Source organism: Oncorhynchus nerka, linkage group LG20 (assembly GCF_034236695.1).
Source record: "Oncorhynchus nerka isolate Pitt River linkage group LG20, Oner_Uvic_2.0, whole genome shotgun sequence".
In the NCBI taxonomy this organism is placed as follows: Eukaryota; Metazoa; Chordata; class Actinopteri; order Salmoniformes; family Salmonidae; genus Oncorhynchus; species Oncorhynchus nerka.
Genome location: NC_088415.1, coordinates 77,973,583 through 77,998,794, shown reverse-complemented (window position 1 = coordinate 77,998,794; position 25,212 = coordinate 77,973,583). Strand labels below are relative to the sequence as shown.

The 25,212-nt window shown below is 42.6% G+C and overlaps 1 protein-coding gene and 1 long non-coding RNA gene across 3 annotated transcripts in view; one reads left to right on the top strand and one right to left on the bottom strand.

Annotated features, from left to right (window-relative positions):
* Nucleotides 1-25,212, top strand: part of LOC115101581 (glypican-5-like) — a 305,660-nt gene that overhangs the window by 48,950 nt on the left and 231,498 nt on the right. For both annotated transcript variants that reach the window (XM_065005797.1, XM_065005796.1), the window contains exon 3: nt 7,948-8,639. In XM_065005797.1, coding sequence (XP_064861869.1) covers nt 7,948-8,639 — 692 coding nt within the window. The remainder of the gene's footprint in view (nt 1-7,947; nt 8,640-25,212) is intronic.
* Nucleotides 2,803-5,755, bottom strand: LOC115103154 (uncharacterized). Its single transcript, XR_003859544.2, has 2 exons — nt 4,250-5,755; nt 2,803-4,015 (listed from the first exon to the last, which is right to left on the bottom strand). It is a non-coding gene; the product is annotated as an uncharacterized LOC115103154 (long non-coding RNA).

Genomic DNA, 25,212 nt, shown 5'->3' with positions numbered 1-25,212 from the left:
TTACAGCTCATGAAGTACTGCATCATTGCCTTCTTGCCCCCGTCTCCGTGTTCAGGCTTCTCACCTACCTCTTCGTTATGGTTCAGGGACGCACTGCTGTAACTAGCAAACTGCCTTTGCACCCTTCTGCTGTCTTTCCAGAGCACGCGCTGATGCTGTAACTAGAAACTTGGTTGTCACGCAACACTCGTTGACTTACAGCCAGTAGTGTTCCAAACACGCATCACTCGTTGACTTACAGCCAGTAGTGTTCCAAACACGCATCACTCGTTGACTTACAGCCAGTAGTGTTCCAAACACGCATCACTCGTTGACTTACAGCCAGTAGTGTTCCAAACACGCATCACTCGTTGACTTACAGCCAGTAGTGTTCCAAACACGCATCACTCGTTGACTTACAGCCAGTAGTGTTCCAAACACGCATCACTCGTTGACTTTACAGCCAGTAGTGTTCCAAACACGCATCACTCGTTGACTTACAGCCAGTAGTGTTCCAAACACGCATCACTCGTTGACTTACAGCCAGTAGTGTTCCAAACACGCATCACTCGTTTACTTACAGCCAGTAGTGTTCCAAAGCCGCCCCCGTCCTGACTGCTGAAAATGTTTTAAAAATCCAGGTCACGGAAGATGATAAATACTAGTTCTATAAGCATCTGTGAACACACATCTTGACATTACGTTGGACAGATTTGCATTGAATGATATTTTATATTCTCAAACTAACAGCATTGCTGGAGTGATGCTTCTATGCGAATGTGGTTGATCAGTAGGTCCCAAATGGAAGGCAAAAAGATTGACATCTGCAGCACCATTAATCAGCTATAACAAGCTCAATAACTCAATACAGGCACACACTCCTGTTGGATATGCATTCACCTGTATTGTGAGTAGGCCTATGCCATCTTCATTTACCCAGTTAAGGAAGAGATTTACCATTCAAATGAAATGATTACCATTGTGTTATGTAGTTAGATTGGTAAAAACAAAGTCCTATTGTTTGTTTGTTTTTAAAATGGATGCATTAATGCGTACATGGCTGTCTCTGGGAAATGTTGTCATCAAAATAGTGAACCAAATCAAGTAAAGAGAGTAGGCCTAGTATGTGTCTGGAACTAGAAGCACAAGCATTTCGCTACACTCGCATTAACATTAACATCTGCTAACCATGTGTATGTGACAAATACATTTTGATTTGACTTCATCAGAGTAGTACTGAGAGGTTGACAGTGCAGTGTTTGAGAGGGAAGTGTTTAGGCTAACAGCTTTGGGGACACAGAGACCGGTCCAGGACCCGGGGGCCTATTGAAGCCAGATGTAGCGTTAGCCCTGTGTTGGTGAGTGGAGTCCTATTGTAGACTGGAACAGCAGTTCCTGTCTCTGGTCTGTCTAGTCTTGTCCCACTGGGCAAAAACTGGTTGAATCAACGTTGTTTCCAAGTCATTTAAAAAATATAAATCAAATATGTCTTTGAATCAATGTGGAAAACTGTGCAATATATGCAAAAAGCCATCAACGGATTTCGTCTTTCTTTCACCCAACTTTTACCCCATATCAGAATATTTTGTTGTTGATTTCATATTGAATTCACGTTAGATGACAACTCAACCAAATGTAAATCAAAATGATGATGTTGAACTGACGTCTGTGCCCAGTGTGGTGGCACTCCCCTGGAGGTGGACAGAATGGAAACAATCAGCACTAATCTAATAGAACACAATATGTCATCACAAAGTGAATGTAGGCATAACAATGAAAGGGGAGAGGAGATCCGTTTGCTTACTGTTCGTATTACTGGAGAGTGATCGTAATTTCACCTTTTTCCTACTTTAGATTCAAACCTGCCTAGCAGGGTATTGATGTTCATGAATGGGTTTTGCCATACCCAACCAGGGATTTAGTGGAGGGTAAACACACAAACGCTGTTTATGCACCTTTTTATTTGTGAAATAGCGGTTACTCACATTTGTATTTTGTTAATTATCATTTACGAGCTTATTATTGCACTCCCAGAGTTGAGAAACGCTCAAAGGCTTCTTGATCTGAGTTCTAATCTAATGATTCATGTATGCTCGTTATGTTGGCCTGCTCCCCAGGATTTGCCTTGTTAGCAGGAAATTTATTCACCACTCTGTCCTACAGAAAACTGAGCCATGTCAGACATTCCCCACTCTTACTGACAGTTGTGGCTGCTTCGCGTGTTGTAATGTCTTTACCTTCTTGCCCTTTGTGCTGTTGTCTGTACCCAATAATATTTGTACCATGTTTTGTGCTGCTACCATGTGTTGCTACCATGTTGTCATGTGTTGCTGCCATGTGTTGATGCCTTGCTATGTTGGTCTTAGGTCTCTCTTTATGTAGTGTTGTGTTGTCTCTTGTGATGTGTGTTTTGTCCTAATATATATATACACTTTAAAAAAAATCCTAGGCCTTTTGTCAATAAGAATGTTATTAACTGACTTGCTTAGTTAAATAAAGGTTATAAAAAAAAATTACTCTCGCAGAATTAGTGTACAACTGTTAAATAGTTGCTGATATTTCAGTCAGATGTCTAGCTAGGTAGCTCAAGGGCACTGCTGTTAGCTAGGTAGCTAGAAGGATGAAGTTCAAAGCTAACGTTGAATGGAGACTAATCTCAGCAGGAGCAGTTGACTGAAATGAAGCTAGCTATAATCAAAATATGGGCTACTATAATTTGTCCTAAAATATTTTCTTTACAGAGAGTAGGGAGACAGACAGTGGTGAGTCAGGCTGCAATGAAGGACACAAAGATACAGAGAACAAAAATATATACACAACATGCAACAGTTTAAGATTTTACTGAGTTACAGATCATAAGGAAATCAGTCAACATCATCAGTACTGACTTGCCATTCATGTATGTAGTAAATAAGTAGTGTAAAACATTGAGTAGAACTTGGAAGGTAGTGATGTTAGTTAGTTGCCTGGTGATTAGCGGGTTGGGCCAATAACTGAAAGGATCGAATCCCCGAGCTGACAAGGCAAAAATCAGTTAACCTAGTGTCCCTATCCCTTACACAGCACAACAGTTTGTTTAAATCGCTTTGGTACTATTTTCACAAGTATGTGATACATTTTCACAACTCTTAGTACAAAACTCCAAACTGGTCACACGTCTTTCATTCAAAACCTGTCATGGTGCATTCATTTGGATTGTAAACATCTCCCACCACACAACCAAATATATTTTGAATCAACATACGTTTATTGTGAAATGTAATGAGAACATTGGTTTAATAACCAACACGATATGTAATTATATATTTTCAATTTAGTCATTTTAACTACCAGTTAATCCAGTTAATCCAATCAAATCACCTTTAGAAGTGCTGAAAGTGATATGCTACAGTGCTGCAAATTACATTTCACATTAGACAATACACTTATATTGCCCAACAAAATTGACAGAATCTACAATTTCCATAATATCTATCCAATGTGTAATCAAAGGTGTGCTCAATAAAGACATCCTCTACAATTATTAATGCAAAAAACATACATTTTTCAGGTATAATTGCAAAAGGTGTAGTGTCTAATCAAATGTAAGAAGTTAAGAAACAAATTAAATGAATGAAAATAAAACATAACGTTTAGCACGCATTCATTTGAATCAAGCCTGTCTTGAGCATCTGGCCATACATTCTAATCTACATCGCAGGGAATGACCTCATTGTTTATGTGCCGCGGGAAACACCTTTTGACATGGCGAATCCAAGCTTGACATTGGTCTGCATTGAACCTGTGCAACCTGACATTGTCCCACACAATGACATAGGTGACCCCTTCACCTTAGCATGTCTGCTTTAATTGAGAAACACAATGAGGTGTTCAGTGTTGTAGGATCCAAGTAATGGCCTACGTCCTACCACACCATCTTTAGAGATCGCTGCGCACATGGAGATGTTTCCCCCACGTTGTCCAGGCACTTGGACGGTCACCCGTTGGCCAATGAGGTTTCACCCACGGAGAAAAGTATTGGCCACGTTGAAGCCTGCTTCATCAACAAAGATACACTTATGATGGTTCACAGCAGCATCACCCTCTAAAAATATATTTTGGTTAGTTATTTTTAAATTATAGTTCCAATAGGATATTGTGAAGTAGCATGTGCATCAAATAGTAACAGTAATAAAGTATATAGTTCTGTCCCTGGATATACTCGGGGCGCAGTTATTTACCCCGATCGTTGTGTCTCAAAAGGAACCAGGTAAATGTGTTTCATAGATACCTGGTGCCTCTTCAAAAGGCGGGAGATTGTTGGTAGACTGATGGATGCCACATTGGCAAAGGTGTCATCGTTCTCCTTAATGGCCTGCTTTATTTCAGACAGCCGTATGTCATTCCTGGCCCTCACCTTTTCCACCACTGCCCACTCCTGCTGGTCAGACAGAACACAGCCAGTGTCACGATTGTCATATGCAGCGTGGTTAGAATACATTATTTAATGAAGACCACTTAAACAAAAAACGAATAAGACTACCGTGACCGCTATATAAACAATGTGCTAACGTGCAACTAGACATAGAAAACAACCCACGAAATACCCAAAGAAGATGGCTGCCTAAATATGGTTCCCAATCAGAGACAACGATAAACACCTGCCTCTAATTGAGAACCAATCTAGGCAAACATAGACCAACATAAACACCTAGATGAAAGCAACCCCATAAATCTACAAAATCCCCTAGACAGTACAAACACCCTAGAATGAGACAAAAACACACATATCACCCATGTCACACCCTGACCTAACCAAAATAATAAAGAGAACAAAGAATACTAAGGTCAGGGCGTGACAGCCAGACAGAACACCATAAGGTCTTCTGTCAATTCTGGGGGTAGAACCGAGCATACCCCCTTTTATATGGTGACCAATTGTGGTTACCACTAAGTGAAATCAATTAGCAATAATGAATATTCATTATGTATGGTTATCATGTATCATACATGTAATTTTGTCACGCATTGACCATAGTGAGCCCTTGGGGTTCTCTATGGTGCAATAGGTCAGAGTGTGACTAGGGGGTGTTCTAGTCTTGAATTTCTATGTTGGTGTGAGTATGGTTCCCAATTGGAGGCAGCTGATGATCGTTGCCTCTAATTGGGGATCATACTTAGTGTGGTCCTTTTCCCACTTGCGTTTGTGGGATATTGTTTTGTTTTAGTGCTGTGTGCGCTACAAACGTCACGTTCATGTATTCTTTGTTGTTTTTTTGAAGGTTAACTTTAATAAATATGTGGAACTCTACTCACGCTGCGCCTTGGTCCACTCATTATGTATATGACGAACGTGACAAATTTAGATGTTTCTACTTTAAAAACACTTTATTTCTGTTATTTCTGTAGGTCTCAAAATTCATGTATAGTATTCAAATCTACAGGTCTACCAAATGGTTAAGTGATTAACCATTAAGCTAAATTGGATTAAGTGATGGTGAAATGCATTTAAACAAATGAGAAAATAATATCAAAAGTATTGTGAGCGTTGCATTGTGAAAGGCAATTACTTTATATGAAAGTTATTTCTAGATGACACACCGATTAGGTTTGGTGATTATGTGTTGTACTTAGTCAATAGAAAATGTGCTTAAAGTTTTGAAAAAACTGCCTTTTGGATGATCTGTTTGGAGTTTTGTACTAAGAGTTGTGAAAGTGTACCACATACTGGTGAAATTAGTACAGAAGTGATAATAAAAGTACCATCCACCAGAAAACTGTGTTATAAGATATTGAGTTGTCAGAGTTCGCCTACGATACTGTGTGTTATAAGATATTGAGTTGTCAGAGTTCGCCCACGATACTATGTGTTATAAGATATTGAGTTGCCAGAGTTCGCCCACGATACTGTGTGTGTTGAGTATGTATCCAGTAACTCCACATGATCTATTCAAGAATATTATTACGTGTCCTTGTGTGTTTAGCATCCATATGTGATATTTTGCGTTTGTGTGTTTATGGTTTTACTATCCTTTTTGGGACCAGAAGTCCTCACAAAGATAGTAAAACAAGGAACATTTGGGATGGCACCGTGTCTCCTGTCTCAGTTGTTCTACAGTTGCTGCTGCTCTTCCATCTGCTGCCATGCCATAGGGATGACATCAGAACCCAGAGAGAGACCTGGAGAGATGGTGGGGGGGGTAGAGGGAGTGAGAGAGAGAGAGAGAGAGAGAGAAGAGAAGAGAAAGAGGCAGCAGGGCTGAGGAGAGCACTGTGTCCCCACACAGGGAGAGAAGAAAGGATGAGGGAAGGGAAGTGAGGGGGAGAGAGGAGTGAGGGGCACTGCCAACTGAGCTGACTAGACAGGCTGTTGGTATGGTATGACAGTAGCCCATGGCACCTCTGATGTTGGAGCATGTACAAACCACCATGTCACGACAGGCCACACTGTGCCCCTCTGTTCTTGATCATCTAGGATCTTTGATATGGTGTGGCTGACTCAATTTCAATTACTTGCTGTGACTCACCTGTTGTATCTAAAGTTTAAAGTAGCATCCTCTCCCCGTGTATGTCAGAGCATGGTATGCTGTGTGCCAGACAGCTATGATAGAATTTAGCTCTATTCTTACCATCATGCCATAGCTGACTGACTGACTGCAGTGACTTCATGTCAGGGTGCAGTTTTTAGTACCCAGCTACTGTCTCCTCAAGACACACACACACACACACACACACACACACGCACACACACACACACACACACACACACACGACTTCATACACACAGATATCCAGCCACTTCACTGCATGGGATGTAGTGAACACTACACCTTCTCCCCCTTCCACCCAAAGCTAAGTGACTGATACCCACTAGCCAAGCTCAGATGGGAAGGAGGTTGGGAGGGTGAGAGGGTGTCCTCTCTGACCTCTCTTCTGCAGGAATCGGGACCTGTTAGATTGTTTAAATTAAAGTAGTACAAAGAGATGCTCATGGTGCATTTAAGCAAGGAGGTGTGGTATATGGCCAATATACCACGGTTAAGGGCTGTTCGTAGCACGACGCAATGCAGAGTGCCTGGATACAGCCCTTAGCTGTGGTATATTGGCCATATATCACAAACCCCAGAAGTGCCTTATTGCTATTATAAGCTGGTTACCAATGTAATTAGAACAGTAACAAGAAATGTTTTGTCATACCCGTGGTATACGGTCTGATATACCACAGCTGTCAGCCAATCAGCATTCAGGGCTCGAACCACCCAGTTTATAATTAAGTATATGCCAGTTGTCGAAAAAGTACCCAATTGTCATATTAAATGTAAAGATACCTTAATAGAAAATGACTCAATTAAAAGTGAAAGTCACCCAGTACAATACTACTTGAGTAAAAGTTTGGTTATAAGTTTGGTTATAAATATACAAAAGTAAATGTAATTACTAAAATGTACTTAAGTATCAAAAGTAAAAGTATGAATAATTTCTCATGACATTTTAAGCAAACCAGTAGGAACAATTTTCATGTTTTTTAAAATTATGGATAGCCGGAGGCACACTCTAACACTCAGACATCATTTACAAACGAAGCATTTATGTTTTGTGAGTCCGCCAGATCAGAGGCAGTAGGGATGACCTTGAAAAGTGTGTGAATTGGACCATTTTCTGTCCTGCTAAGCATTCAAAATATAACGAGTACTTTTGGGTGCCAGGGAAAATGTATGGAGTAAAAAGTACATTATTTTCTTTAGGAATGTAGTGAAGTAAAAGTAGTCAAAAATATGAATAATAATTGTAAAGTACACATACCCAAAAATACTTATGTAGGACTTTAAAGTATTTTTACTAAAGTACTTTACACCACTGATATATACTATTCTGCCTAAATACTGTATATAGCTGTTTTGTCATTAGGTTGCATTATTTTATTAATCTAAATGTAACCACGCCCTGTCCTCTTTCTCTCTCCCACCCCTCCCCATACCCTCTCTCCAGACACCTTCCAGTACCTGCTCTCCTTCTCCCAGGGCCACCTCTCATCCCTGCTAGAGGACACCTACTCGCCCCTCTCCCGCGAGGCCCTCCCTCATGTCAACGCCCTCTTCTCTTCCCTCTCCCTTTACATCCGCGGACACAACCTCTCCCTCGAGGCCGCAATCACACGTTTCTACGACAACCTCTTCCCACTCGTCTATGTACGCTTGGTCAACCCCGGCATGGGCGCGGCGGGCAAGAGGGGCGAGTGTCTCCGCGCGACCCGGCAAGACGTCAACCCGTTTGGCCCTCATCCCGATACGCTTGCCCAAGAACTCAGGCGCGCCCTGGGCGCCGGGCGAGCCCTATCCCTCGCCCTCGCCGAAGGCACCAAGGTCATGAACGCCACAGAACACGTTTCCCTCACCAAAGAGTGTTTACGGGGCTTGACCAAGATGCAGTACTGCTCGCACTGTCGCGGGCTGACGCTGATCAAGCCATGCATGGGCTACTGCTTGAACGTGATGCGCGGTTGCTTGGCGAGCGTGGCCGAACTGGATGGGCCGTGGCGGAGGTATGTGGCGGCACTGGAGGAGCTGACCCACGCTGTGGCTGGACAACACAGCCTGGAGCTTGCCCTGCTGGGGGTCAGGGGGCACGTGAACGAGGCTATACTCCATGCACAGCTCCACGGGCCAACACTGACCGCTACGGTGAGGAGAAAGAGTAGATAGACACACACACACATGCGTTCACGTACACACACACACACACACACATTCTCTGTCGTGTTAGCTGAGTGGTTTTAGGATAGCATCATTGTTGAGGGTGATGCTAAGTCCTTTAGTCTCTCTCTCTCTCTCAATTCAGTTTAATTTAATTTAAAGGGCTTTATATTATGTATATATACAGTGTTGTAACAATGTGCAAATAGTTAAAGTACAAAAGGTAAAATAAATAAACGTAAATATGGATTGTATTTACTATGGTGTTTGTTCTTCACTGGTTGCCCTTTTTTCAGGTCACAAATCTTGCTGCTGTGATGGCACGCTGATATTTCACCTAATAGATATGGGAGTTTATCAAAATTGGGTTTATTTTCAAATTCTTTGTGGGTCTGTGTAATCTGAGGGAAATATGTGTCTAGTATGGTCATACATTGGGCAAGAGGTTAGGAAGTGCAGCTCAGTTTCCACCTCATTTTGTGGGCAGTGTGCACATAGCCTGTCTTCTCTTGAGAGCCATGTCTGCCTACTGCAGCCTTTCTCAATAGCAAGGCTATGCTCACTGAGTCTATACATAGTCAAAGCTTTCCTTAAGTTTGGGTCAGTCACAGTGGTCAGGTATTCTGCCACTGTGGTCAGGTATTCTGCCACTCTGTACTTTCTATTTAGGGCCAAATAGAATTACAGCTTGCTCTTTTTTTGTTAATTCTTTCCAATGTGTCAAGTAATTATCTTTTTGTTTTCTCGTGATTTGGTTGGGTCTAATTGTGTTGCTGTCCTGGGGCTCTGTGGGGTCTGTTTTTGTTTGTTAACAGAGCTCCCTTGCTTAGGGGACTCTTCTCCAGGTTCATCTCTCTGTAGGTGATGGCTTTGTTATGGAAGGTTTGGGAATCACTTCCTTGTCGGTGGTTGTTGAATTTAACAGCTCTTTTCTAGATGTTGATGATAAGCGGGTATCGACCTAATTCTGCTTTGCTTGCATTATTTGGTGTTTTGCAGAATTCTGCATGCAGAGTCTCAATTTGGTGTTTGTCCCATTTTGTGAATTCTTGGTTGGTGAACAGACCCCAGACCTCACCACCATAAAGGGCAATGGGTTCTATGATTCTAGTATTTTAAACCAGATCCTAATTGGTATGTCAGATTTTATGTTCCTTTTGATGGCATAGAAGGCCCTTCTTGCCTTGTCCCTCGGCTTGTTCACAACTTTGTAGAAGTTACCTGTGGCGCTGATGTTTAGGCTGCGGTCAAATCAAATCAAATCCAATGTTGTTTTCACATGCGCCGAATACAACAGGTCTACCTTACAGTGAAATTCTTACAATCCTTTAACCACCAATGCAGTTTTAAGAAAGTACCAAAAAATAATCATTTTTTTTAAGTAAGAGATAAGAATAACAAATAATTAAAGAGCAGTAGTAAATAACAATAGCGGGGATACATACAGGGGGTACCGGTACAGAGTCCATGTGCAGGGGCACCGGTGTCGACAATAACAGAGAGTAGCAGCAGCATAGAAGAGGGGGGGCAATGCAAAAAGTCTGGGTAGCTATTTCATTAGCTGTTCAGGAGTATTATGGCTTGGGGGTAGAAGCTGTTTAGAAGCCTCTTGGACCTAGACTTGGCGCTCCGGTACCGCCTGCCGTGCGGTAGCAGAGAGAACAGTCAATGACTAGGGTGACTGGAGTCTTTGACAATTTTTTGGGCCTTCCTCTGACACCGTCTGGTATAGAGGTCCTGGATGGCAGGAAGCTTGGTCCCGGTGATGTACTGGGCCGTACGCACTACCCTCTGTAGTGACTTGCGGTTGGAGGCCGAGCAGTTACCATACCAGGCAGTGACGCAACCCGTCAGGATGCTCTTGATGGTGCAGCTGTAAAACATTTTGAGGATCCGAGGACCCATGCCAATTCTTTTCAGTCTCCTGAGGGGGAATAGGTTTTATCGTGCCCTCTTCACAACTGTCTTGGTGTGCTTGGACCATGTAATCAACCTGCTCCACTACAGCCCTGTTGTCTTTGAGATTGGGGGCGTGCTCGGTCCTCCTTCTCCTGTAGTCCACAATCATCTCCTTTGTCTTGATCACGGTGAGGGATAGGTTGTTGTCCTGACACCACACGGTCAGGTCTCTGACCTCCTCCCTATAGGCTGTCTCATCGTTGTCGGTGATTAGCCCTACCACTGTTGTGTCATCAGCAAACTTAATGATGGAGTTGGAGTTGTGCCTGGTCGTGTAATCATGAATGAACAGGGAGTACAGGAGGGGACTGAGCAAGCAACCCTGAGGGGCCTCCGTGATAGATGTGTTGTTACCTTACCACCTGGGGGCGACCCGTCAGGAAGTCCAGGATCCAGTTGCAGAGGGAGATGTTTAGTCCCAGGGTCCTTAGCTTAGTGATGAGCTTTGAGAGCACTATGGTGTTGAACGCTGAGCTATATGTAGTCAAGTAATAGATTTCTCACATAGGTGTTCCTTTTGTCCAGGTGTGAAAGTGCAGTGTGGAGTAGAGATTGCATCATCTGTGGATCTGTTGTTGCAGCATGCAAATTAGAGTGGGTCTAGGGTTTCTGGGATAATGGTGTTGATGTGAGCCATTACCAGCCTTTCAAAGCATTTCATGGCTGCAGACGTCAGTGCTACGTGTCGGTAATGATTTAGGCAGGTTACCTTTGTGTTCTTGGACACAGGGACTATGGTGGTCTGCTTGAAACATGTTGGTATTACAGACTCAGACAGGGAGAGGTTGAAAATGTCAGTGAAGACACTTGCCAGTTGGTCAGCGCATGCCTGGAGTACATGTCCTGGGTATCCGTCTGGTCCTGCGGCCTTGTGAATGTTGACGTGTTTAAAGGTCTTACTCACATCAGCTACGGAGAGCGTGATCACACAGTCATCCGGAACAGCTGATGCTCTCATGCATATTTCAGTGTTACTTGAAGCGAGCACAGAAGTTATTTAGCTCGTCTGGTAGGCTCGTGTCACTGGGCAGCTCTCGGCTGTGCTTTCCTTTGTAGTCTGTAATAGTTTGCAAGCCTTGCCACATCCGACGAGCGTCGGAGCCGGTGTAGTACGATTCGATCTTAGTCATGTATTGACGCTTTGCCTGTTTGATGGTTCTTCGCAGGGCATAGCGGGATTTCTTATAAGCTTCCGGGTTAGAGTCCCGCTCCTTGAGAGCGGCAGCTCTACCTTTTAGCTCAGTGCAAATGTTGTCTGTAATCCATGGCTTCTGGTTGGGGTATGTACGTACAGTCACTGTGGGGACTACGTCATCGATGAACTTATCGATGAAGCTAGTGACTGATGTGGTGTACTCCTCACTGCCATCGGAAGAATCCCAGAACATTTTCCAGTCTGTGCTATCAAAATAGTCCTGTAGTTTAGCATCTACTTCATCTGACCACTTTTTTATAGACCGAGTCACTCGTGCTTTCTGCTTTAATTGTTGCTTGTCTGTAGGAATCAGGTGGATAGAATTATGGTCAGATTTGCCAAATGGAGGGCGAGGGAGATCTTTGTACGCCTCTCTCATCTTTTTAAGGGGGAGAACTTGCACAATTGGTGGCTGACTAAATACTTTTTTGCCCCACTGTATATCCAAAATGTCAATTTGGCGCATTTGATCCAGAAAAAAAACTGCTTCCAAATTGCGCAACGTCACTACAAAATATCTCAAAAGTTGCCTGTAAACTTTGCCAAAACATTTCAAACTACTTTTGTAATACAACTTTAGGTAGTTTTAAACGTTAATAATCAATCAAATTGAAGACGGGTCTATCTGTTTCAATAGAGGACGAGAGGAAACTGACGCTACTTATCAAGTCTTGCGCACTCTCAACAGCGTTACCTTTTTCCAAGATGGCCGTACTTCTTCATTGCACAAAGGAATAACCTCAACCAAATTCCAAGGACTGGTGACATCCAGTGGAAGCGGTAGGAACTGAAAACAAGTGCCTAAGAAATGTTGTTTCCCAATGTGAACTCACTGAACAGACAGAGACCTCAACAACAACAAAAATCTGAACGGTTAAATCTCTGTTTCCTTCTCCCGCGAATTATGGGGATCTGGGCCTGGTCGGGTGTCTGTAGTATATCCCTCCATTCCGACTCATTGTAGAAAAACTCTTCATCTAATCTGAGGTGAGTAATCGCAGTTCTGATGTCCAGAAGCTCCTTTCGGTCATAAGAGATGGTAGCAGCAACATTATGTACAAAACTAGTTACGAACAACGCAAAAAATCTAACAAAATAGAATGGTTGGTTAAGAGCCGACAAGACGGCAGCCATCCCCTCCGGCGCCATCACGTTCACATGGTGGGCCAGATGGTATGTATTATTTTTTGTGTGCTCTAGGGCAGTGGTTCCCAAACTTTTTATAGTCCCGTACCCCTTCAAACATTCAACCTCCAGCTTCGTACCCCCTCTAGCACCAGGCTCAGCGGACTCTCAATTGTTGTTTTTTGCCATCATTGTAAGCCTGCCACACACACACTATACGATACATTCATTAAACATAAGAATGAGTGTGAGTGTTTGTCACAACCCGGCTTGTGGTGGTGGATTCTGGGGTAAACTTTGACATTTTTTATCCTAAGAGTATAGGAACATTAGTTACAAAGGAGACATGAGGGGTGCCATAATGAAGCTGTGGAGGGGCTGAGTGCAGGGAACACGATCTCATGTGGCAGTACTGATAAGGGGAGAAACCGTTGAATGCTCATATCACTTAGTTCCCTGCTTTGCAAGAATGATACAATGTTTAGAGATAAGGAGGAGACCACCCAAAGTGGGGTATGAATACCACCACAGGGGAAGCCATGACTTGGTCTGAATTACAGCTGTAATGAAGAATTAAACTTGTTTAGCTTCTCTAGTGTCCATGAGTTATTTACGCTGAAAAATTAGAACCTAACAGTGGGAAGTAACAAAGAGCTCATAGGACTAGGGCACAAATAATAATATAATAATAATAATCAATAATTGTGCTCTTTATTTAGCTATCTTAAATATAAAATGTTATTTATTCATAAAAAAATGTGAATAACTCACCACAGGTTAATGAGAAGGGTGTGCTTGAAAGGATGCACATAACTACATAACTCTGCAATGTTGGGTTGTATTGGAGAGAGTCTCAGTCTTAAATCATTTTCCACCCACAGTCTATGCCTGTATTTAGTTTTCATGCTAGTGAGGGCCGAGAATCCACTCTCACATACAGTTGACGCCGGAAGTTTACACACACTTAGGTTGGAGTCATTAAACCTCTTTTTCAACCACTCCACAAATTTCTTGTTTTTGCAAGTCGGTTAGGATATTTACTTTGTGCATGACACAAGTCATTTTTCCAACAAATGTTTTACAGACAGATTATTTCACTTATAATTCACAGTATCACAATTCCAGTGTGTCAGAAGTTTACATACGCTAAGTTGACTGTGCCTTTAAACAACTTGGAAAATTCCAGAAAAATGATGTCATGGCCTTAGACGCTTCTAGGCTAATTGACATAATTTGAGTCAATTGGAGGTTTACATGTGGATGTATTTCAAGGCCTACCTTCAAACTCAGTGCCTCTTTGCTTTACATCTGAGGAAAATCAAAAGAAATAAGCCAAGACTTCAGAAAAAAATTTGTAGACCTCCACAAGTCTGGTACGTCCTTGGGATGGCTCACCATATAAGATGCTTCTAGCCCCTTCTTATTAATGTTATCTGTTGCTTTTATACATGTCTTACTACTCGAAAGTCATCTTAATTCTCACTCAAAAAACTTGGCTATGTTTCAAATTGGCATGTTGTCACGCCCTGACCTTCGAGATCCTTTTTATGTCTCTATTTTGGTTTGGTCAGGGCGTGAGTTGGGGTGGGCATTCTATGTTTTGTGTTTCTATGATTTTCTATTTCAATGTGTTGGCCGGGTATGGTTCTCAATCAGGGACAGCTGTCTATAACCTCATCTAAATGTTTAGCAACGTTGGAAAATATAAATGGGCTGTTTTGAAAGTGTGAAGAATTATTTTCTCCAAATAATATATATATATTTTTAAATGTGAATATTTCAAAATATTCCCCAGTTTGGGAATACCTGCTCTATGGCAACGGTGTCTAGATTACATTTTTATTTGTGGTCCAGGTAACTGGACCTTTTTTGGAACACCATCATTTTTTGTCTTAATGAGATTTACTGTCAGGGCCCATGTCTTATGGAATCTGTGCAGAAGATCTAGGTGCTGCTGTAGGCCCTCCTTGGTTAGGAACAGAAGCACCAGATCATCAGCAAACATTTGACTTCAGATTCTAGTAGGGTGAGGCCGGGTGCTGCAGACTGTTCTAGTGCCTACAATTTTATCCCTGATGTCCTTACGCAGCTCTCTGTTCTTGGCCATTGTGGAGAGGTTGGAGTCTGTTTGAGTGTGTGAATAGGTGTCTTTTATACAGGTAACGAGTTCAAACAGGTGCAGTTAATACAGGTAATGAGTGGAGATCAGGAGGGCTTCTTAAAGAAAAACTAACAGGTCTGTGAGAGCCGGAATTCTTACTGGTTGGTAGGTGATCAAATACTTATGTCATGCAATAAAATGCTAATGAATTACTTAAAAATCATACAATGTGATTTTGGGGATTTTTGTTTTAGATTCCGTCTCTCACAGTTGAAGTGTACCTATGATAAAAATGACAGACCTCTACATGCTTTGTTGGAGGGTTTGTATTTTGCCCTGTAGCTCATTCAAGGTAATTGGAGAATCCAGTGCGTTCTGGTAGTTTTTAATAATTGATTGATTCTAAGATTTGTATTTGATCATGTATATGTTTTTGCTGTTTGTTCTTTGTTATAGGCGAAGTGGTTTACCCGTATCTCCATTTTGGATAAATAACTCTTCGTGTTGTTGTATGATTTTCAATTATCCCAGAAGTGGTTAGAGTCTATGGATTCTTCAATTACATTGAGCTGATTTCTGACCTTCTTTTTCTGTAGTGTATTTCTGTATTGTTTTAGTGATTCACTATAGTGAATCCGTTGGCTCAGGTTTTCTGGATCTGTATGTTTTTGGTTGGATAGGTTTCTCAATTTCTTTTTTAGGTTTTTGCATTCTTCATTAAACCATTTGTCATTGTTGTTAATTTTCTTTGGTTTTCTGCTTGGAATGTTTCGATTTGACAGGGAAGCTGAGAGTTCAAATATACTGTTTAGGTTTTTTACTGCCAACTTTACACTGTCCCTTTTACAGTGAAATATTTTGTCCGGGAAATTTTCTTGACGGGTTTCATCACTGCCTGTTATGGTAACTGCTTGGCCTCCGACCACAAGGCACTACAGAAGGTAGTGCGAACGGCCCAGTACATCACTGGGGCCAAGGTCCCTACCATACAGGACCTCTATACCAGGCGGTGTCAGAGGAAGGCCCTAAACATTGTCAAAGACTCCAGCCACCCTAGTCATAGACTGTTCTCTCTGCTGCCGCATGGCAAGTGGTACTGGAGCACCAAGTCTAGGTCTAAGAGGCTTCTAAACAGCTTCTACCCGAAGCCATAAGACTCCTGAATACTTAATTAAATGGCTACCCAGACTATTTGCATTGCCCCCCCCCTTTTACACCGCTGCTACTCTCTGTTGTTATCATCTATGCATAGTCACTTTAATAACTCTACCTACATGTACATATTACCTCAACTAACCGGTGCCCCCACACATTGACTCTGCACCGGTACCCCCCTGTATATAGTCTTGCTATTGTTATTTTACTGCTGCTCTTTAATTACTTGTTACTTTTATTTCTTATTCTTATCTGTATTTTTTTTGTTTAACTGCATTGTTGGTTAGGGGTATTTCACTGTAAGGTCTACAGCTGTTATATTCAGCCCATGTGACTAATACAATTTGATTTGATTTGTGGGGATTATTATCCCACGTCGCTCTCTCTCTCCCACGTACGCTAGTTGTATAGATATTGCTTTCTGTCTCATGCCAGTCTTTCACTACTCTACAATGAGCCTGTTCTCTATAGGACCATTCGTATGTCCAGTCTGTCTCTGGCGGCACCCTCAGGGCGAGAACTAATAGGACTACCTGGAACACACGCTGCTCCAACAACCTTTACTGGGAACTTTTACTGGCTGACGCTACTGGATTTACTGGGCCTTTATAACTAATGTAACTCCCAATAGCCTCTCCTTCTCTCTCTCTTTTACTTTTTCTTTCTCTCTCTCTCTCTGTCTAACTGAGTTTGTATGGAGGCTGTTAGCCAATAGCCATAGTCTGGTGTGATGTGGGGTATTGGGAGTCTGGGGTTGCAGTAGAAATAGAATATGATCCCTGTCTGGTTCTGAACATGAACTAGAGATATCTTGACTGAACTGGCAGAGGAAGGAAACTGGCAGGGAAAATGGACTAGTGGGCTGGATCCTGAGTGGGTTAGTCTTCCATGCTGGGTTGCCTCTGTCTTAATTGGCCCAGAGTGGAGTGGGTGAGTTGCCAGGTTTGGAGGCCGAGTCGGTCCAAGTATGCAGACTCAAAGCCCGGGGTCTGGCTGCCTGGTTGGTATTCATGAGGCAACACACACACAGCTAAGGAACAATTGGACCAGGTCTGAATGGTCTCCAGCCAGCCATACACACTGGACCTGTTTGGTGGAAATGTGACGACCCCCAATGGGACAATGACATTGGGATGTTGGGTCCTCTATGCACACGCACAAGATACACACGCATAGACGTACACACATACTGTATATGAACGTGTACACATACACATGTACACAGACTCGCATGCACAACACACAAACAACACACACACAAACACACACACTCACTTACATTGGGGACTCTGGGAGTGTGAAACAGTAACCCTGCCCGGTGCTATATCTTTATAGAACACTGGTGGCCAGTGAAGGAGAACTATAAAGACCCAAACCACACAACTACCAGGCCGGGTCACCTTTCACTGGTACCCTTTTAACCCCCCGTCATCCCCTCTCTCACCCTACAATATCAGCCCTATCACTCCATCAATATCAGCCTTATCACGCCATCAATATCAGCCTTATCACTCCATCAATATCAGCCCTATCACTCCATCAATATCAGCCCTATCACTGCATCAATATCAGCCCTATCACTCCATCAATATCAGCCCTATCACTCCATCAATATCAGCCCTATCACTCCATCAATATCAGCCCTATCACTCCATCAATATCAGCCTTATCACTCCATCAATATCAGCCCTATCACTCCATCAATATCAGCCATATCACTCCATCAATATCAGCCGTATCACTCCATCAATATCAGCCCTATCACTCCATCAATATCAGCCCTATCACTCCATCAATATCAGCCCTATCACTCCATCAATATCTGCCCTATCACTCCATCAATATCAGCCTTATCACTCCATCAATATCAGCCCTATCACTCCATCAATATCAACCTTATCACTCCATCAATATCAGCCCTATCACTCCATCAATATCAGCCTTATCACTCCATCAATATCAGCCCTATCACTCCATCAATATCAGCCTTATCACTCCATCAATATCAGCCGTATCACTCCATCAATATCAGCCTTATCACTCCATCAATCTCAGCCCTATCACTCCATCAATATCAGCCTTATCACTCCATCAATATCAGCCCTATCACTCCATTTATTGTGTTCCTCTATTCACCTCTATACATTTTGCAGTGAAAAGCAAAAAGGAAGACGAGGGGTTTCCGTAAGGTTCACTCTTGGTTTCCGTAAGGTTCACTCTTGGTTTCCATAAGGTTCACTCTTGGTTTCCGTAAGGTTCACTCTTGGTTTCCGTAAGGTGCACTCTTGGTTTCCGTAAGGTGCACGCTTGGTTTCCGTAAGGTTCACTCTTGGTTTCCGTAAGGTGCACTCTTGGTTTCCGTAAGGTGCACTCTTGGTTTCCGTAAGGTTCACTCTTGGTTTCCGTAAGGTGCACTCTTGGTTTCCGTAAGGTGCACTCTTGGTTTCCGTAAGGTGCACTCTTGGTTTCCGTAAGGTTCACTCTTGGTTTCCGTAAGGTTCACTCTTGGTTTCCGTAAGGTGCACTCTTGGTTTCCGTAAGGTGCACTCTTGGTTTCCGTAAGGTTCACTCTTGTTTTCCGTAAGGTTCACTCTTGTTTTCCGTAAGGTTCACCCTTGGTTTTCTTTTCCCTCACATATTTATTTCTTCATTCATACTGTACTGTAGACGTACCAGTAGATATGATTTCTGCCGACTCATGTGCTATGTAGGTATTATTGTGTTGCTGTGGTTTTACACTGGGATGTTATCCCAAGCGATTTAGTGGTTGGCACACACACCAGGGCTCTCTCCCTCCCTCCCTCTCTCTCAGTGGGCTTCAGTCTCTACACAGAGTCTGCATTGTATGCTGCCGCACGCTATAGCATCAAGGTTACCTCACACACACTAGAGATCTGACAGATGAAAACAAATTCTTAACATTTAAACAATAAGAACATTCCTAACATTCCACGTGAATTCACAATGCAACAGTTTGGGTCTCACAGTGCATTCATTTCAGATGGATGATTCCGCCTGTACTACCATTACTATATCTCAATTCCACCTCGCAAAGTTTACATTTCCTTCTCATTTAACTTCTCAAAGTATTTTCATACAGGACTTTGCTGCTGTCTCTGGCCTTTCTTTAGCATTTTTCCAACTGTTAGTAGCGATGACGGTGGAGGGTCGACTCCAAAATAATGGATTCTTCGGATTCCTTCGAACTTCCGAGAACACAAAAACTTGCATCTTTCATAGCGAGCTAGCGAGGGACTGAGAGAGAGAGAGGGGAGGGACACAGCATAGGCAGGTTGGGCCCACAGGAAGACAGTCCTAGTGCATGGTTCTGACTCTGTCTATCTAAATTGTATCTCACAATTTCTTGGCTTGCAATGTCTCACAACTTAAACAGTAAAGCAGGGCCTATGCTAGGCTAGGATATTCTACACGCAACAGACTAAAGACCAGTGGTTTGCGAAGTACCCAATTGTCCAACTTAAGTAAAAGTAAAGATACAGAAAATGACTCAAGTGAAAGTCACCCAGTAAAATACTACTTGATTAAAAGTCTAAAAGTATTTGCTTTTAAATATACTTATGTATCAAAAGTAAACGTAAAAGTAATTTAAAATTCCTTATATTTAGCAAACCAGACAGCCTCGTTTTATTTGTATTTTTTTTAACGGATAGCCAAAGCATGTGCTTAGTGAGTTTGCCAGATCAGAGGCAGTACGGATGACTAGGGATGTTCTCTTGATAAGTGTGTGAATTAGACCATTTTCCTGTCCTTCTAACAAGTATTTTTGGGTGTCAGGGAGTAAAAAGTACCCAATTTTGTTTAGGAATGTAGTGAAGTAAAAGTAAAAGTAGTCAAAAAATATAAATAGTAAAGTAAAGTACAGATACCCCATAAAACTACTTAAGTAGTACTTTCAAGTATTTCTACTTAAGTATTTTACACCACTGCCGCGGACTGAACACACTCGCATCATTAGCGAAGAGAAAGAACAATGTTGTAATCATTAGTCCAAACAGTTTGCAACTAAATAGAGTTTCAATTGCACAGATTCAGGTAGTTTATTCCCGGTTTCATTCCGTTTGCTTCAATTCCGAAAGTTTTGCATACACTACCGTTCAAAAGTTTGGGGTCACTTAGAAATGTCCTTGTTTTTGAAAGAAAAGACCAGCATCCCGGAGTCGCCTCTTCACTTTTGACGTTGAGACTGGTGTTTTGCGGGTATTATTTAATGAAGCTGCCAGTTGAGGACTTGTGAGTCGTCTGTTTCCCAAACTAGACACTCTAATGTACTGGTCTTCTTGCTCAGTTGTGCACCGGGGCCTCCCACACCTCTTTCTATTCTGGTTAGAGCCAATTTGCTCTGTTCTATGAAGGGAGTAGTACGAGATCTTCAGTTCCTTGGCAATTTCTGGCATGGAATAGCCTTCATTTCTCAGAACTAGAATAGACTGATGAGTTTCAGAAGAAAGTTTCTGCCCATTTTGAGCCTGTAATCGAACCCACAAATGCTGATGCTCTAGATACTCAACTAGTCTAAAGAAGGCCAGTTTTATTGCAACAGTTTTCAGCTGTCCTAACATAATTGCAAAATAGCCTTTTAAAATGATCAACTTGGATTAGATAACACAACGTGCCATTGGAACACAGGAGTGATGGTTGCTGATAATGGCCTCTGTACGCCTATGTAGATATTCCATACAAAATCTGCCGTTTCCAGCTACAATAGTCATTTACAATATTAGCAATGTCTACACTGTATTTCTGGTCAATCTGATGTTATTGTAATGGACAAAAAACAAGGACATTTCTAAGTGACCCCAAACTTTTGAACGGTAAGTGTAAGTCTTGGTAGGAGTCCGGTAAGGTGCTTATAAGGTTTTATGAGTCTAGTAAAGGGTATGTGCGGCTCACCCTGTAACAATACAGGACGTGTGAGTGAGTGAGGCTGAAAGGCAGCCATTGACGGTTGTCAGGATGGATTAAGTTTTAGCATGCTCCCGATCTTATTAAGACTGGGGATATGAGGACGTGTGTGTGTCATGTATCCCTTTAACACCTACCCTCCACACACACACACACACACAATATGAATGCAATATGTAGAGTGTTGGTCCCATGTTTCATGAGCTGAAATAAAGTATCCCAGAAAATGTCCATAGGCACAAATAAAGTCAGCAAAAAAAGAAACCTTCCTTTTTCAGGACCCTGTCTTTCAAAGATAATACATCCCTTTTTCAGGACCCTGTCTTTCAAAGATAATACATTCCTTTTTCAGGACCCTGTCTTTCAAAGATAATTAGCAAAAATCGAAATGACTTTACAGATGTTCATTGTAAAGGGTTTAAACAGTTTCCCATGCCTGTTCAATTAACCATAAATAATTAATGAACATGCATCTGTGGAACAGACGTTAAGACACTAAAAGTTTACAGACGGTAGGCAATTCATGTCATAGTTATGAAAACTTAGGACATTAAAGAGGCCTTTCTACTGACTATGAAAAACACCAAAAGAAAGATGCCCAGGGTCCCTTTTCATCTGCCTGAACGTGCCTTAGGCATGCTGCAAGGAGGCTTGAGGACTGCAGACGTGGCCAGGGCAATAAATTGCAATGTCCGTACTGTGAGAGGCCTAAGACGGCGCTACAGGGAGACAGGACAGACAGCTGATCGTCCTCGCAGTGGCAGACCACATGTTACAACACCTGCACAGAATCGGTACATCCGAACATCCCACCTGCGGGACAGGTACAGGATGGCAACAACAACTGCCCGAGTTACACCAGGAATGCACAATCCCTCCATCAGTGCTCAGACTGTCCGCAATAGGCTGAGAGAGGCTGGACTGACGGCTTGTAGGCCTTGTTGTATGTAAGGCAAGTCCTCATCAGACATCACCGGCAACAACGTCGCCTAAGGACACAAACCCACCGTCGCTGAACCAGACAGGACTGGCAAAAAGTGCTCTTCTGACGAATCGCAGTTTTGTCTCACCAGGTGTGATGGTCGGATTCACGTTTATCATCGAAGGAATGAGCGTTACACCGAGGCCTGTACTCTGGAGCGGGATCAATTTGGAGTTGGAGGGTCCGTTATGGTCTGTGGCGGTGTGCCATAGAATCATCGGACTGAGCAGGCAATCTCAACGCTGTGCGTTACAGGGAAGACATCCTCCCCCCTCATGTGGTACCCTTCCTGCAGGCTCATCCTGACATGACCCTCCAGCATGATAATGCCACCAGCCATACTGCTCATTCTGTGTGTGATTTCCTGCAAGACAAGAATGTCAGTGTTCTGCCATGGCCAGCGAAGAGCCCGGATCTCAATCCCATTGAGCACATCTGGGACCTGTTGGATCGGAGGGTGAGGGCTAGGGCCATTCCCCCCAGAAATGTCCGGGAACTTTCAGGTGCCATGGTGGAAGAGTGAGGTAACATCTCACAGCAAGAACTGGCAAATCTGGTGCAGTCCATGAGGAGGAGATACACTGCAGTACGTAATGCAGCTGGTGGCCACACCAGATACTGACTGCTACTTTTGATTTTGACCCCCCTTTGTTCATGGACACATTATTCCATTTATGTTAGTCACATGTCTGTGGAACTTGTTCAGTTTATGTCTCAGTTGTTGAATCTTGTTATGTTCATACAAATATTTACACATGTTAAATTTGCTGAAAATAAACACAGATGACAGTGAGAGGACGTTTATTTTTCTGCTGAGTTTAGCTTATTCCTCCAGACAAATTGCACAAATTTGTTTACATTCCTGTCAGTGAACATTTCTCCTTTCCCAAGATAATCCATCCACCTGACAGGTGTGGCATATCAAGACGCTGATTAAACAGCATGATCATTAAACAGCATGAACAGCATGGGTGCACCTTGTCCTGGGAACAAAAAAACGGTCACTCTAAAATGTGCGGTTTTGTTACACAACAATGCCACAGATGTCTCAAGTTTTGAGGGAGTGTGCAATTGGCATATTGTCTGCAGGAATGTCAACCAGAGCTGTTTCTCTACCATAAGCCACCCCCAAATTCGTTTTAGAGATTTTGGCTGTATGTCCAACCGGCCTCACAACCGCAGACTGTATTGTGCAGTGTGGGCTAGTTGTTTGCTGAAGTCAACGTTGTGAACAGAGTGCCCCATGGTAGCGGTGGGATTATAGTATGGGCCGGCATGAGCTACGGACAACAAACACAATTGCATTTTATCAATGACAATTTGAATGCACGTAGATACCGTGACGAGATCCTAAGCCCATTGTTGTGTCATTCATCCGCCTCCATTAACTCATGTTTCAGCATGAGCCCCATGTCGCAAGGATCCGTACACAATTCCTGGAAGCTGAAAAAGTCCCAGTTCTTCCATGGCCTGCATACTCACCAGACTAGTCACCCGTTGAGCATGTTTGGTATGCTCTGGATCGACTTGTACAACAGTGTATTCCAGTTCCTGCCAATATCCAACAACTTTGCACAGCCATTGAAGATGAGTGGGACAACAGGCCCCAATCAACTCTATGCAAAGGAGATATGTCGCGCTGGGTGAGGCAAATTTGTTGTCACATCAGATACTGACTGGTTCTGATCCACTCCCCTACCTTTTTTTAAGGTATCTGTGACCAACAGATGCATATCTGTATTCCCAGTCATGTGAAATCCATGGATTAAGGCTTAATACATTTATTTAAATTGACTGATTTCCTTATAAATTAAATCAAATTTTATTGGTCACATACACATATTTAGCAGATGTTATTGTGGGTGTAGCGAAATGCTTGTGTTGTAGTAACAGTGCAGTAGTATCGAACAATTCAGAACTGTAACTCAGTAAAATCTTTGAAATTGTTGCATGTTGCGTTTATATTTTTGTTCAGTGTATATTATTTTATAGTAAGAACAATACAATTGAACATAGCTGATTAAAATATAAAGGATATTTTTCCTAAATGATTTCTGAGGGAGTGCTGAGCAGTTAACAAAGAAACGGGTCCTCATCTATGCTTAATTTACAGTTATTTGGTAGGTTACTAATGACTACCAGCGGCATTAGGGCACAGTTGTGACTCAACGGTCCCATGGAATTTGACTGCAGTCATGACTCATGATGGCCGGTGTGGCGGTAATTCGGTCACCGTAAAAGCCCTACCCTAGTCCCATTGGCCAGAGTTTCCATTATCTCCAGTTCCAGGCTGCAATTAGCCTTCTTCCATACGGCAGTAATGACAAGACAGGCAAACACATGGGGCAGAAGACAGGCTAGAACCATGGGGGGAGAAGACAGGTTAGAACCATGGGGGTAGAATACAGGCTAGAACCATTTTATTCATTTATTTTATTTATTTCACCTTTATTTAACCAGGTAGGCAAGTTGAGAACAAGTTCTCATTTACAATTGCGACCTGGCCAAGATAAAGCAAAGCAGTTCGACAGATACAACGGCACAGAGTTACACATGGAGTAAAACAAACATACAGTCAATAATACAGTATAAACAAGTCTATATACGATGTGAGCAAATGAGGTGAGAAGGGAGGTAAAGGCAAAAAAAAAAGGCCATGGTGGCAAAGTAAATGCAATATAGCAAGTAAAACACTGGAATGGTAGTTTTGCAATGGAAGAATGTGCAAAGTAGAAATAAAAATAATGGGGTGCAAAGGAGCAAAATAAATAAATAAATGAAATACAGTTGGGAAAGAGGTAGTTGTTTGGGCTAAATTACAGGTGGGCTATGTACAGGTGCAGTAATCTGTGAGCTGCTCTGACAGTTGGTGCTTAAAGCTAGTGACGGAGATAAGTGTTTCCAGTTTCAGAGATTTTTGTAGTTCGTTCCAGTCATTGGCAGCAGAGAACTGGAAGGAGAGGCGGCCAAAGAAAGAATTGGTTTTGGGGGTGACTAGAGAGATATACCTGCTGGAGTGTGTGCTACAGGTGGAAGATGCTATGGTGACCAGCGAGCTGAGATAAGGGGGGACTTTACCTAGCAGGGTCTTGTAGATGACATGGAGCCAGTGGGTTTGGCG